This window comes from Gavia stellata, unplaced genomic scaffold (assembly GCF_030936135.1).
Source record: "Gavia stellata isolate bGavSte3 unplaced genomic scaffold, bGavSte3.hap2 HAP2_SCAFFOLD_131, whole genome shotgun sequence".
Lineage (NCBI taxonomy): Eukaryota > Metazoa > Chordata > Aves > Gaviiformes > Gaviidae > Gavia > Gavia stellata.
In genome coordinates this window covers 130,547-142,527 of record NW_026776621.1, presented here as the reverse complement: position 1 = coordinate 142,527, position 11,981 = coordinate 130,547, and the positions used below count along the sequence as shown (strand labels likewise).

Here is an 11,981-nt window from a genome sequence, read left to right as displayed (position 1 = left end):
ATTCCAAGAATGGAATTTTGCAACCAACCTGAGCCTGCGCAAAGATGGGGTTCGACTAAAGGACACCATGAGGAAGACTATGGACGACCACCAGAGGACCTTAGACGACCACCTGTGTCCCTGGAGGCGCATGCGTCACGAGCATTTACATATATTAAATGAGTTCTCGGAAATGGTATGAGTATGTTAATTGTTTCTTGGAAATGTGATGAATATGTATACTTTGATTGTGTATAACTTTTGTAGCGGAGAAACTAAGCACGCACACGAGGTGGAGCGATCCCCTGTGCGTCCAGTGCTGCAATAAAGAAGTGCCTGCTAACCTACGTACATTTTGTAGGTGAGTTTTTCTGTTACAGATTTGTAACATGTTTAACAGTCACGTAACCCAAATGCATGTTAAATGTACAAGTTTTGCCCTTGTTGCTGATCTGTCTGGGAGATAATTCTCAGGAGGTCATAAACGGTATGTTCTGCTGTGCTTTAAAATAATCTGTCGCCAGAAATGTCTTCCTTAGTGCCTGCGCAGAGCGAGAACCTCCAGAAGCGAGGGCGTGCTGACCCTCGGGCAGCTTCAAAGCAACGAATACTTGTAAATAGGTTAAAAATCCAGTCCCCTGGTAGCAGTGTGTCTAAGTCCACCTGACTCCACATTACTCAGCACTCAGTTAGAAGTTTTTGTGGGTAGGGGTGGATGAAGTCGATATACTCTAGAGGGAGGTGCTAAAACTGGCCAGGCAGTTTATCTAAATAAATCAAAATTTACCTTTGAATGGAGTGGCATGCCTTTAGATGTAGGGGGGTGTATTGCTTTTTCCTTCTTTTGTCTGAGCACAGCGCAGTGAGAGGTGCTTCCACCTGGGGGAGGGAAACTCATCCAACAGCCATCATCAGCCTCAGGGCTTGTGGTCCTTGATGGAATCGTTAAGTGCTTGAGTGCTTGGGATAGCTTTAGTTGTGTGGTGCTTCTCATTCTGCTCCCAGCTTTTCCCATTAATGTTTGCTCTTTGGTTAATTTGTCTGTACACTGTTTACTAAACATTCTCCATTCAGAGCTCTGAGTCGTGTCCCCCCCCCCTTTTTTTTTTTTTTTCCTTAAAGGCAGGTAAACTACATGTGCCTTTCTTTGAAACCCCATGAATAGCTCTGGAGTTTACCTTGGGGGCAGGGAAAATAGGGACCCTTTAGAGTAGAGAAGAGAATTTAATAGGGGAAGCACTTCAGTGATATGCTGCTTGTGAGGAGGAAAGTACCTGCTTCAACTTCTTTTGGTAGCTTCTGCACTGTTTAGCAATGACTACTTAAAAGACTGACTACTTCAGCAAAAGAAGAAGAAATCACTTCTGATTTCTGTGTCTGACTGAAAGAACTAACCTGAACATACAGAAAACTGATGTGAAGAGCCATTTTTGGTCATTACTGGGTCATCAGTGGTGGCCTTTGTATAAATCGGATGATGAGGAGAAATGGCCCTTTAATGCAACCTTGAATTAGAATACCTTGGTGCAATTGATGTTGTTTTTGAGGAGGAGCCGGTACCGCGTTTCCCGGATGGGGGGGAAGCAGGGAAACGTCCCCGCGGCCTCCCCCGGCTGGGGAGGGAGCTGGAGCCCAAAAAAACCGCTGTGACGAGGCCCGAGCGCGGTGCTGCGTGGTGTGTGCCCCAACCAGCGCCCAAGGGGGCCCCTCCCGCCTCAGCGGTGCTTCTTGGAGGCAGCAGCCCCGCTGCTCAGAATGACAGAGAAAGGGCAGACCCCGTCCTTGATTTTATTTTCTCAAGATGAAACCTATCAACCAAGCTTTAACACCTACGGATGGTGATTTTGTAATGGTACAGGGAGCTACTGGCCAAAGTGAAAAGGCATATTTTTTAAAAACCTCTTAAATTTAAATTGGGAAAAGAATTGGGAATACACAAATTCTTATATGTGCCTAACTCACCAAAACCTCTGTTGGGGTGAGACTTATTGGAACAACTAAAAGTGGAGATAAAATTTGAGAAAGGAAAAGTAGAACTTCGAGTGGGGATGACCAGCTAATTGAACTTCTGAGTCTGGCCCTCAGAGATACTCCTGTTTGCTCAGAAGTACCTGAGGAAATCCAGAACCAAGTATATCCAGGGGTATGTGCCTCAGAAATACCAGGAAAAGCGAAAAATGCCTCCCCAGTAATGGTCAGGCTCAAATCAGGGGCGCGGCCTGTAAGAATTAAGCAATATCCCCTCAGAACTGAAAGTAGGGAAGGAATACGACCAGTAATCAAGCGATTATCAAATAGAGTAAGAACAGAGGAGGGGATAGAGGGTCTTCAGTGGCTGCAGTTTTGATCAGTTTTCTTCCCAGGGGCGCTGGTGCTTTGTGGGCAGAAAACTCTCCCTGGAAGTCCTCCTCCTGAAAGGTCTGTTATGCACTGTACCTCCCACCTAATTTTTGATCTTTCTTTAATAAACCTTTTTTGTTGTTGTTGTTTGGGGTGTTTCCCCCCTCTCCAGGACGTGATATGCCTCTGTTTTGGAGAAAAGCAAGTAAAAGAGCAGAAGCTGGGACAGGACTAGGTAAGTCGGAGGAGTGGTAGAATATCATGGGCAAAAGTGCGTTTGGATTTTGGTCTGCTCCGAAATTTTCGTACTGGCCTTCCAACTCGCTTGTTACTAATGTGGAGGTGATTGTGAATGAAGAGAGGAGGGGAGAGACAAAGGAGTGGAGGGAGCGAGGAAGGGCTCAGGGGATTTGCAACACCTCGTGCTACATTAATCCATTCAGCAAGAGATCCTCCCCACTGCTCCCGGAGCTGTAATGTGCCGCTCCTCTAGTGTCAGAAGGGGTGACTTGCCAGTGACACTGGAGCTGTCACTCCTCGCCCCTGACTTCATAATTCCCTTGGAAGCCAGGGCTACAGCCTCTCTCTTAAGAACGTGTGTTAGGGGTGCAAGTGCACAGGGGCAGCAATGTGAACGGCGGGCAGTGCGAACAGGCAACGTCTCAGTCCATGGACAGGGAACTTGTTATTCCTGTCTTCTGGTGACGGGATGTCGTGGGCTTTAGCATCTTGCAGAAGGTTGTTCTTGAGAGGATGAGAAACAGGGAAGTGCTCGTCCGTCTTCCTAAGGTGCGGCATTGGGGAGGCACAGTTGGGCTCCCAGCGTGTGGGAGAATCTGCTTTCATACTAATTAGTTAGTATGTATTAAAATGAATTTGTCCTATCCTGCCCATGTGAAACCAAAGTGGGGCTGGTCCCTGTGTGGAGCTGCTCCAGGCAATGCTGAGGCAGCCTAGTGACTTCATCCCCAAGGCTTTTCCTTATTTACCTTTTTGGTTCAGACTTCCCACCTTGTTTCCTGAAGTTTAAGACCCATCCCGAGACCGTGTTGCCGTAACTGTGGTTTGAAGAATACCCAGTGTTCTTGCAAGTGGTTGCAGAAATTGCTGAAGTGATGTCCAGCTTCCTCATTCAGGGCTGTTCTGGATGGAGTAGAAGGGGTGGAAAATTATGATTCCTGTCCTGGAGTTTTCCTGGGGAAGGTTTCCCAAACCCCGCATGTTAAGGTTGAAAATTTTCACGGTGGAAATTCATTTACAAATAATCTGGTTCTCCTGAAATCAGAGCGCTCTGTGTTATGCCTCAGTTTTGATGTTTTTCAACGTTGGTGAGTCACTACAACGTTAAAGACATATTTTGGTTTGTGGCACACTTGCTTCCCTCTCAGGCTTTCCCCTCCTGAACCCAGGCTGTACTTTCCTCCCTGTTACCACCTGCGTGAGGGTCCCTGCGGCAGTGTCCGAGGGAAAGGCTGTGCGGGTTTGTGTGTTGCAAGCCCTGCGGCTGGCCTGGCCCACAGCGGTGGGTCTGAGCCAAAAGTCTATTTTTCGTAAGGCGATGGAGGTGATTTGGGAAAAAAACTCCACTTGTTCATGAGACTTGATATGAAATTTTTCCAGGTGTTTCAGGAAAGGAAGTAATTTGAGTTGGAGCTACTGTGTCAAGTATTTCTGATTGGTGAAAGTCTAATGATTTTCTCTCAAATATAAAACTTTCCTCCCAGAAAAAGCTTAAGCTTTGCAGAATATAAAATCTCTGTCAGGAAGATCTTACCGGTTGGTAATCTGCTCCCGCGCTGTGCATATACACCCTCGTAGCACAGATCGGTTTATTCTATCATTCTGCATCTGCTCGTTGAGCGTTACAATCTCTGTCCAAGAGTAATTGAGCGTGCATTTGCAAGATAAGCGTAAGTGACAGTATCACATTTGTGACAGCAAATAACCCTGTCTTGGCCCTATTGCTGGGAGATGGGCCTGTTTGCAGGGAGATGTAATTTGAGATGGCAGACACCCTGCTTCAGAACAGGAGTGGTGCATGGTGGAAATGGTGGCAAGCTTTGTTTATTTCTTCATTTCTAAGCCCTGCAGCTGAGTTCCTACCTTAGAGATGGCAATTCCGGTCGCAGCAACAATGCGGCACAAGGTTCTTGTTCTGGAGGTGCAGCGAGGTCAGTAAGGGACCCAGCCGAGGAGCCTGTCCGGCCGTCTGGGCCGTCTTTCCCCAGCTGACGGCAGGGTCGTGGCCTTTGACAGATGTGGAGTTGTTGTTGTTGGCAATCAATACCTCCCCTGCTCAAAGTGTGAGGAGCAGCCAGCCTGCCTCTGTTACGATCTCAGGTGGAGCGGGTCTTTGCAGCTGAGCGGCCGTGCTGTAAATGCAGCTCTACCTCCTGCCCGGTCTGTCTGGCCATGTTCTGGTCTGGGGCAGGAGCCTCAGTTCACATCTGGGGGGTTTGGGCAGCTGGGTGCAGGCTTTCTGTCCTGGCTTTGGGTGAGACGTGCTGTGCCGTAGGTTTCAGCCACTCTGTTTTAGTGTCTTGGAGGCTGCACCCCCACGAGCCAGCCCCGTTCAAGAGCAAACGTGTGCAGGTCCATGCATCTGGACTCTGCTCTCCTCGCCTGTCCTCTTGCAGTGTGGAGGAAGGTTACTTTAATAAAGTGAGAAGCCTCTTCCATGGCTTAGTCTGCTCCTCTCTGGTTACGCCCAGGGATGATCTCCAGGGACTCCACTCTGCAGGGACCTCTCTCCCCATGTCTCTGGCTTCTTGGTCCTTTGCTTTCTTTCAGGAGATGCAGCTGAACCAAGGCGTCTGGTCCGTGCGAGCGGCAAGTCAGGGGGAAATAGGAGTTACCAGCAGGGCTGAGAAGCTCTGTGGGGTTGGGAGGAGGCTCAGACCGTTTGAGGGCAGCGCAAAGCCCGATGTGCAGGGAGCCAGGGCTCACACGTGCCTCAGACTGACCTGCAGCAGTGGGGCAGGACAGGGGTCCCTCTGAGCCCCCCTCATACAAATGCCTGCTGCTGGAGAAGGTCCAGCTCAGTCGCTTGCCCCGTGCCTGGCACACTCACCTCCCAGGACTACCAGAGCCCTCAGCACTGCTGGTGCCCAGGGAAACCCCCAGCACCTCGGCCCTTGCTGGTGCCCCCTCCACAGCAGGAGCCTCCCCAGGCCTGGTGTTCCACCCAGTCAGGGGCTTGACTCCCTCTTCCAGCTCCAGCCCCACCTCTGTCAAGGAACGTGACTGTGCAAGGCAGGAGCACGTGTTTGAGCAATCTTTGCAGGGTCTTCAGTTAGGAACACAGGGATGGTGGGACCCCCGGGACAGGGGACCAGAGGCTTACATGGGCTCACAGCGGGGCCAGGGTGCCCAGCAGCCTGAGGGACGAAACCGCATCTCTGCTGGTGGGCTCCCTGTGTGGAGCTGCCCCTGCCCCACACAGATGTGCCCAGGCCCGCCGGGGCTGGGGACCAGCACCAGTGGGGCCTGTGTTAGTGGACAGGGGTCCGATGGGCCAGCCAGAGCCCTCTGCTACACTCTGTCCCTCTGCTCAGCCCCTGAGCCATAGCTGACCCTTTAAGATCCCCCGACATTCCCTACTTGTCCCCCAGTGCCCCCCTTCTGCCCCCTGACCACAGCCCTCTAAACTGCTGTGCCTCCCTTGGTTCTCCCCACCCATCCTCCAGTGCCCCCTACTCCCCCCAGTGCCCCCCTTTTCCCCTGATACCCCCCCACTCTGTCCCTGGGCAAGTGCTGTGGGGGGGCCCAGCATGGCAGGACACCGGGGAGGGCAAAGCCTGCTGTGGTGGTATGGTCAGGGTGTTCCCTGGGCTGTTCCCTGCACCAGCCCTTGCTGGTGCCAGAGGTGGTCATGCCGTGGTGGGAGGGGTGGCAAGGGGATCCCCATGGGCAGTGGGAGGGCACGGCAAGGCCCCAGGACCCCATGGGGAGACCCCTGCTCTGGGGTCTGTCCCAGCATGACTGCGTTGTGCCCAGCCCATGAAGATCCAGGAGGGGCCATGCAGCTGGCAGCCCCCAGCCTCGGTGTCACCCACATGTGGTCCCGCCAAGCACAAGGGTGCCATCGGGGGAAAAAAGATACACTGCCCTTTAGGCATCTTGTGCTGAGCTTTATTTAATTAACTCCTTGGTGCTGGCTGGAGACAGGTATCGTGGAGAGACTCCTCTAGCGCCTGCTTCACTCGCGGGTCCTTGTTGTGCTGCAGTCCCAAGAGAGCTGGAAGGACACAGGCAGTGCTGTGGGGACCTGGTCCTGGCCAGGCGCTCCCCTGTCTGCTCCGCTCCAGGGATCTTCCCACAAAAACAGACGTCCCAAGGAGCCGGATCTCACTAAAACCCTCTGAACCCTTCCTTCCCCACCCCCTGCCTTACCTCAGCAAAGAAGGCTGTAGCTGTCACCCGCAGCTTAACTGAGCAGGAATCCAGCCATGGGAAGAGGGTCTGCTTCAGACAGGGTGATAGAAGCCCAGCATGGACCAGGACGCTGCGCAAGGGAGCACAAGCGAGGGACACACAGTTACCCAGGAAGGCCAGGTTGCCAAAATTCATGTACACCAATGCAGATACTATTCTTCAGCTCAGGATGGCTTCCCAGGCATGCTGGAAGGGTCCTGCAGGCACTTCCCTGGGCACAGCCCCGCAGGAGGCAGCCATGTGCATCCCTGGGGCTCTTACCTGGTCAGGAGACGCACCCCATCAGAATGGGTCAGGGGGTCTTCAAGGAGAGCCCACGCTGCCCGATTCATGAGCAGCCGCATCCACTTCTCTGCCATGCATTTGCCTAGCACCAACTCTAAAGCCATAAGGAAAACCCTGGCAAAAGAAACAAAACACAAACCCAGTCAAAACACAGGCAAACAAAACAAGAAAAAAATCAAAACAGCAGCAGCACCACAAAACCAAAGAAAGATCAAATCACTGCAGTTTAGGGGAAGATTTCTCTTTAGCAGAGCTAAATACCCCGGGAATGATGCTTCGTAGACTGCAGCTAACGACACTGGCATTTTCATCATGCCCCAAACCCACTGAAGCAGAAGAAACTCCACGCCCCTGGACTGACTCCATGCTAGAGAACCAAGGCAACACCTAATACCTCTTCCCACCAGCATTTTGTGAAGAATGATGCCGTTGCCCGCAAGAGTCACGCTCCCCCCCGGTGGGGGTCCGCTGAGGGAGTGCAAAGCTATCGTGCATGCAAGGGTATGCAGAAGGCAAGATGACAGCCGTCCACAGCACGAGCTGCCTCAGATCGTCCTGCCTGGGAGCTGGAGTTTCCCCATGAAGGAGCAGAAGTAAACCCAACCACGACGAGCAGTTTGCTCATCTAGGAAGCGGGGCAGGCAAAGCCCTCCCTCAACCCCACAAAGGCACGTGCCTTGGCAAGGGGAACCGAAGCCAGCCCCTCCATCTGCCCCTTCGGCTCCTTACCTGCACGGCTTCTCCTCAAGCACCTGGCCCTTGAGGAACAGTTGTCTTCCGCCTTCTCCCAGGGGGGAAAGCAGCCGCTCCTCGCCCAGGGTTTCACTGGCCCACCTCAGGAGGCTGGGAAGGAGGTGGGGAAGCAGCTGCCTGAGCTCCTCCGTGCTCCTCAGGGCAAGCACCACTTCGGAGATGGCACGGGTGATCTGCAGAGAAACGTGACCAAGAAGCCCCTCTTCAGGCAAGGCCTTTTCCCACCAGCCTGGTTCCCCTGCCTGCCTGGGGCAGGGGGGTTACTGTCCGCAATTGTCACTTCTGCAACAGCCTTGTGGCTCAGGAGCACAACACTGTCCCAGCTCCCCACACTGCTTGAGGCTGGCCCAGCACAGCGCCCTGGGAGTCTCCAGGGGCATCTGCAAAGGGCACCTGACTCCCCCTTTTCCGAAGCAGGAGTTACAAAGCAGATGCAAAGCTACAGAAACGTGTCTGCCATTGAACGTACCATCAAAGTCTCCAGAGCAGTCTCATGGTTGTGCCACTCACAAGCGGAGGAGTTGGTCCCCAGGCAGTTGTTTCGTGCTCTGTTTAGTTTCTCCACTAAGCACCTCAGGACCTGAATCCCAATGGTGCTTCTCCCCAGGCTCCTCCACAGCTCCACCACGTCACTGCAAGGGAACAGATGTTCACCCCTGAGCCCGTATCTTCGCAGTCCTGCAGTGCCCTCAAACCTTCTCCTCCTCTGCAATGGGGCTTACAACGCCCCAGTCACGGCAGAGACACAAGCACACAGTCTTGCAACACTCAAGACAGCTCAGGCAGAAAAAAGACCTGCTTCTTAACTGGGCCACCCCAGTGCACGCAAGCTGTGGGGTCTCTGTTTGACTACAGTGGGGAAGTGGCTGGTGCACGTACCTGTCCATGGGCAGACCTTTCCGGAGGAGACTGCTGATGACGGGCTCCTGGTGAAAGTGGGCGAGGAGAAACACGGCCCAGAGCAGGAAGGGCCTGTGGGTGCTCTGCCGCATGTAGGTGCAAAGGGTCTTCAGGATTTTTGGCACCTGAATGGAAATGGAGGAGAAAGAAGGGCTCGGTGCATCCTTTACCCCCTCCTGCGGGGCCCAGACACAGTCATTCAGCACAGGAGCAGTGCCTGCTCCCGTGACACAGGGTCCAGACCTAGCTTGAAACCTCACCCCTTCCACCCTGCCTGGCCCTGGCTCACGTCTGGAGATGGGTGTGCTCTTGGCAACTGTGCACACGTACGCACACATGCACGTGCTCACACGCACAGACTCAGTCACTGCATGTGCCTGGGCCCAACCGTACGAGCAGCTGCGTGCCCTTGTGCACACAGAGGACACGGGCACGTTTCACACCCAACGCTTGAAGAACTCTCCCCACATGTGTGTAGCGATGCAAGAGCAAAACCAAACACGCTCTTTGAGACCCTGAAGTCGCCTTGCAGGGCCTCTGCAAGGGCACCTGACTCCTTCAGCAGCCCCTTGGCTCGACACACAGGTGGCATTTCTTGAGCCTGTGCCAACTGCACAGGGTGTCGTTAAAAAGCCAACAGGAGCAAAGACAAAGTCAAATGGGAAAAAGGTCGCCTTTACCTCCTGGACTATTTCTTTCCTGCATTCCACCAGGAAGATGAACACCCACTTCCATAGTGGCTTCACACACGTGGGTGTGACGTGCAGCAAGCTGGGCAGGACCGCAGTCAGAAAGTCTGTAGCCTGCGCTGGAGGGATGCACTTGCAAACAGCCTGGAGAGAAGTCAGGAACAAGAGAGACCACGTCACAGCTCTGCTCCAGCAATTCAGAATGGAAAGGAAACTTGACAGAACTGTTAGTTCGGCAGTCGTGCAGGGGGCAATCACTTTTTCCTCCTGCTATGCGTACAGTGCTGTTTACATCTGATGCAGCTACCCGATTGGGAAGTGTCGCCCCCCATGTTGTTTGCTTATTATGTACCAAATTTGTATTCTGACAAGAGCAATCACACACGCACACATATACGGTATCTGCTCCAGCATGCCTGAAGGACAGTCTTGTCTCAAAGCCTCCTGCTACTTGCTAACAACAGCCATCCTGGACAGCTTGCTCTGGAGACAGCGAGGGACGCTGGAGGGGAGCAGGGAGACGTGCAGGAGCCCAGGAGCTGGGCCCCCACCCCGCTCTTTTGGGGCCAGTTACCTTTGCTATTTTGGCGCAGGTCTGCACGGTGTCTGGGCTGTTCAGCTCCTCACCAAGGCACCTGATCTCATCTGCCTGAGGCACCACCTCCATGGTCCTGGCTGGAACAAACACCAGGAGAAAAGGGGAGTCACGCCCACAGAAAGGCAACCTCTGGCCCTAGATACTGCTAAAGGAGAACCCAGGGGGTGGCAGTGAAAGCCACAGGGAAACCCAGGGCCCTCCTGAACTCGGTGCAGCAGGATTTCCCGAGCCCGATAAATGGCTGACAAATCCCGGGCTGGAAAGAGCCCTCTTCCTCCTTGAACCATTTGTTGGGGCTTCAGGGTTTCAGCAGCTACTGGCCTCTGATCCCAGCAGCTGTGTCCCCTGTTCCCACACAGGCCACCATCGTCTCTGGGAGGCAGGAAACCTCCCCGTGACTGCCTCAGCACAGGCAGACCCTGCTGCCTGAAGAGGAAACGGTTCAAACACAACCCTTTGCGGCACGCCCCGGGCCTGCAGTTCAGATCCCTCTTCCCTGCCCAGTTTGCTCTGGGCAGCAAATTGGTTTCCTCTCTTGTGCTCGGCAGGAGATTTCTTCCCTGGCGGCGATGAGTTTGGATAGTTTGCCTGGGGAGCTGCCTGTCTCTCCAGGCTCAAGGCAGGGAGCAAGGGGGAAGGCACCCTCTGGAATGTCAGGGGCCTCATCCGAGCGAGTTGTCTGACCACCCTCTGTCTCTCCTGGAACGTGGAGGGGGGCAGACATGGAGGGGGACAGTCCCCAGCATTGGTGGCAATGTCCTGCTCTCAGACAGCAGTGGGGGATGGCCCTGACCAACCGCACACATGCGCTGCGGAGGTGGGACTCAGCGACCCTCTCCCAGGGATCCTTCCTGACATGTCCAGGGAGGCAGAGGGCTAACAGGGTGGGGGCACAAAACCAGCCAAGCACGTTGCCTCCCGCTTCCCTCCTGGGGACAGGGCCTGGCCCTGCAGGATCCCAGTGGTGCCAGGCCGGGAAGGGAGGGAGGATCAGGCAGAGCAAGGCTGGGAAGCGCCCGCTCTCCTCACCTTGCATTTGGAGAAGGTAGCCAAGGCAGACCCATGCCCTCTGGCGGGACGTGGCCAGGCAGTCGCTGGTCAGAGTCGCCAGCAATCCCACCAGGGAGCCGAACCGCTTGCAAGGACGTCCTCTCTGCAGGGGAGAGCAGCAGGAAAAGGGTCGCAGGCAGCCCCAGCACCCGCTCGCCTCTATCGCCCATCCTGCTCCCTGAGCAGCGACCGGGCAGAGGGGCAGGCAGAAGGGCTGCCCCGTAATCCCTGGAGCCCCAAAACCCAGCACCCAGTTGGGCAGGGTTCCCTTCTGGGGCCATGAATGGTGGGAAAAGGGCGCCAGGGCATGCGAGGGGGCTCTACTCACCATGAGCTCGAATCGCTCCTTGCAAGCTCCCAGCACGTGGGTGCAAACCTGCAGGGCTCTCTCCCGCTCCCATTCTTTGGCTGAGGTGAGCCAGCCCTTCAGGACCTGAGGCAGGGTGCATCTCTCTCACAACAGGCATCTTTCTCTCCCTGAGATCCCTCTCCAACTCCCTCCTTCTCTGGCCCCTTCCCAGTGCCCCACCGAGCACTGGCACTGCTGCCTCCACTGCCTCGCTCCCTCCAGCCGCCTCTGCCCTGAGCCTGCTGTTGCTACCCTGCCAGCATCTCCCCACTCCAGCCTTCCTCCAGGCTGCTCTCAGCCAGCTCAGGGCTGGCTCTGGGCTTTCCCTCCAACAGGGCCCACTGCTCTGCCTGGCCTGAGGCTGCAGTGGCCGGGCGCTCCCGTCCCCCAGCTCAGCCCCTGGCCCCGGCCAGATGCACAGCCTCAGAGCAAGGAGCCAAAGCCCCACGTTCCCGCAGGAAAGGTATCCACCTCCTAACACCCTCTAAGGCCTCCACTCTCTGCCCCTGCAACACTTTCCCTCTTGCCGCACGGCTACTCACATGGACCACGTCATCAAAGCAGGCAGAGGTCACCTCTGCCTCCAGAAAGGTCTCTAGGAGAT

The 11,981-nt window shown here is 54.7% G+C and overlaps 1 protein-coding gene across 1 annotated transcript; it reads right to left on the bottom strand.

Annotated features, from left to right (window-relative positions):
• Nucleotides 1-6,453: 6,453 nt before the first annotated feature.
• On the bottom strand, nt 6,454-11,958 carry LOC132321163 (maestro heat-like repeat-containing protein family member 2B). The gene is made up of 11 exons (XM_059834744.1): nt 11,920-11,958; nt 11,357-11,461; nt 11,008-11,131; nt 9,955-10,055; nt 9,372-9,524; nt 8,671-8,816; nt 8,261-8,423; nt 7,768-7,964; nt 7,015-7,152; nt 6,712-6,823; nt 6,454-6,556 (listed from the first exon to the last, which is right to left on the bottom strand). Exons 2-11 carry the CDS (start codon nt 11,357-11,359, stop codon nt 6,518-6,520), a joined length of 1,176 nt encoding a protein of 391 aa, XP_059690727.1. The 5' UTR covers nt 11,360-11,461; nt 11,920-11,958; the 3' UTR covers nt 6,454-6,517.
• Nucleotides 11,959-11,981: the final 23 nt, after the last annotated feature.

Excerpts from the sequence above, each read along its gene's own strand:
- LOC132321163 (XM_059834744.1), bottom strand. Across the intron at positions 8,817-9,371 it reads GGAAAGAAATAGTCCAGGAG|GTGCCAAAAATCCTGAAGAC; the intron begins GTAAAGGCGACC and ends ATTTCCATTCAG. Across the intron at positions 7,965-8,260 it reads CTGCTCTGGAGACTTTGATG|ATCACCCGTGCCATCTCCGA; the intron begins GTACGTTCAATG and ends GTTTCTCTGCAG.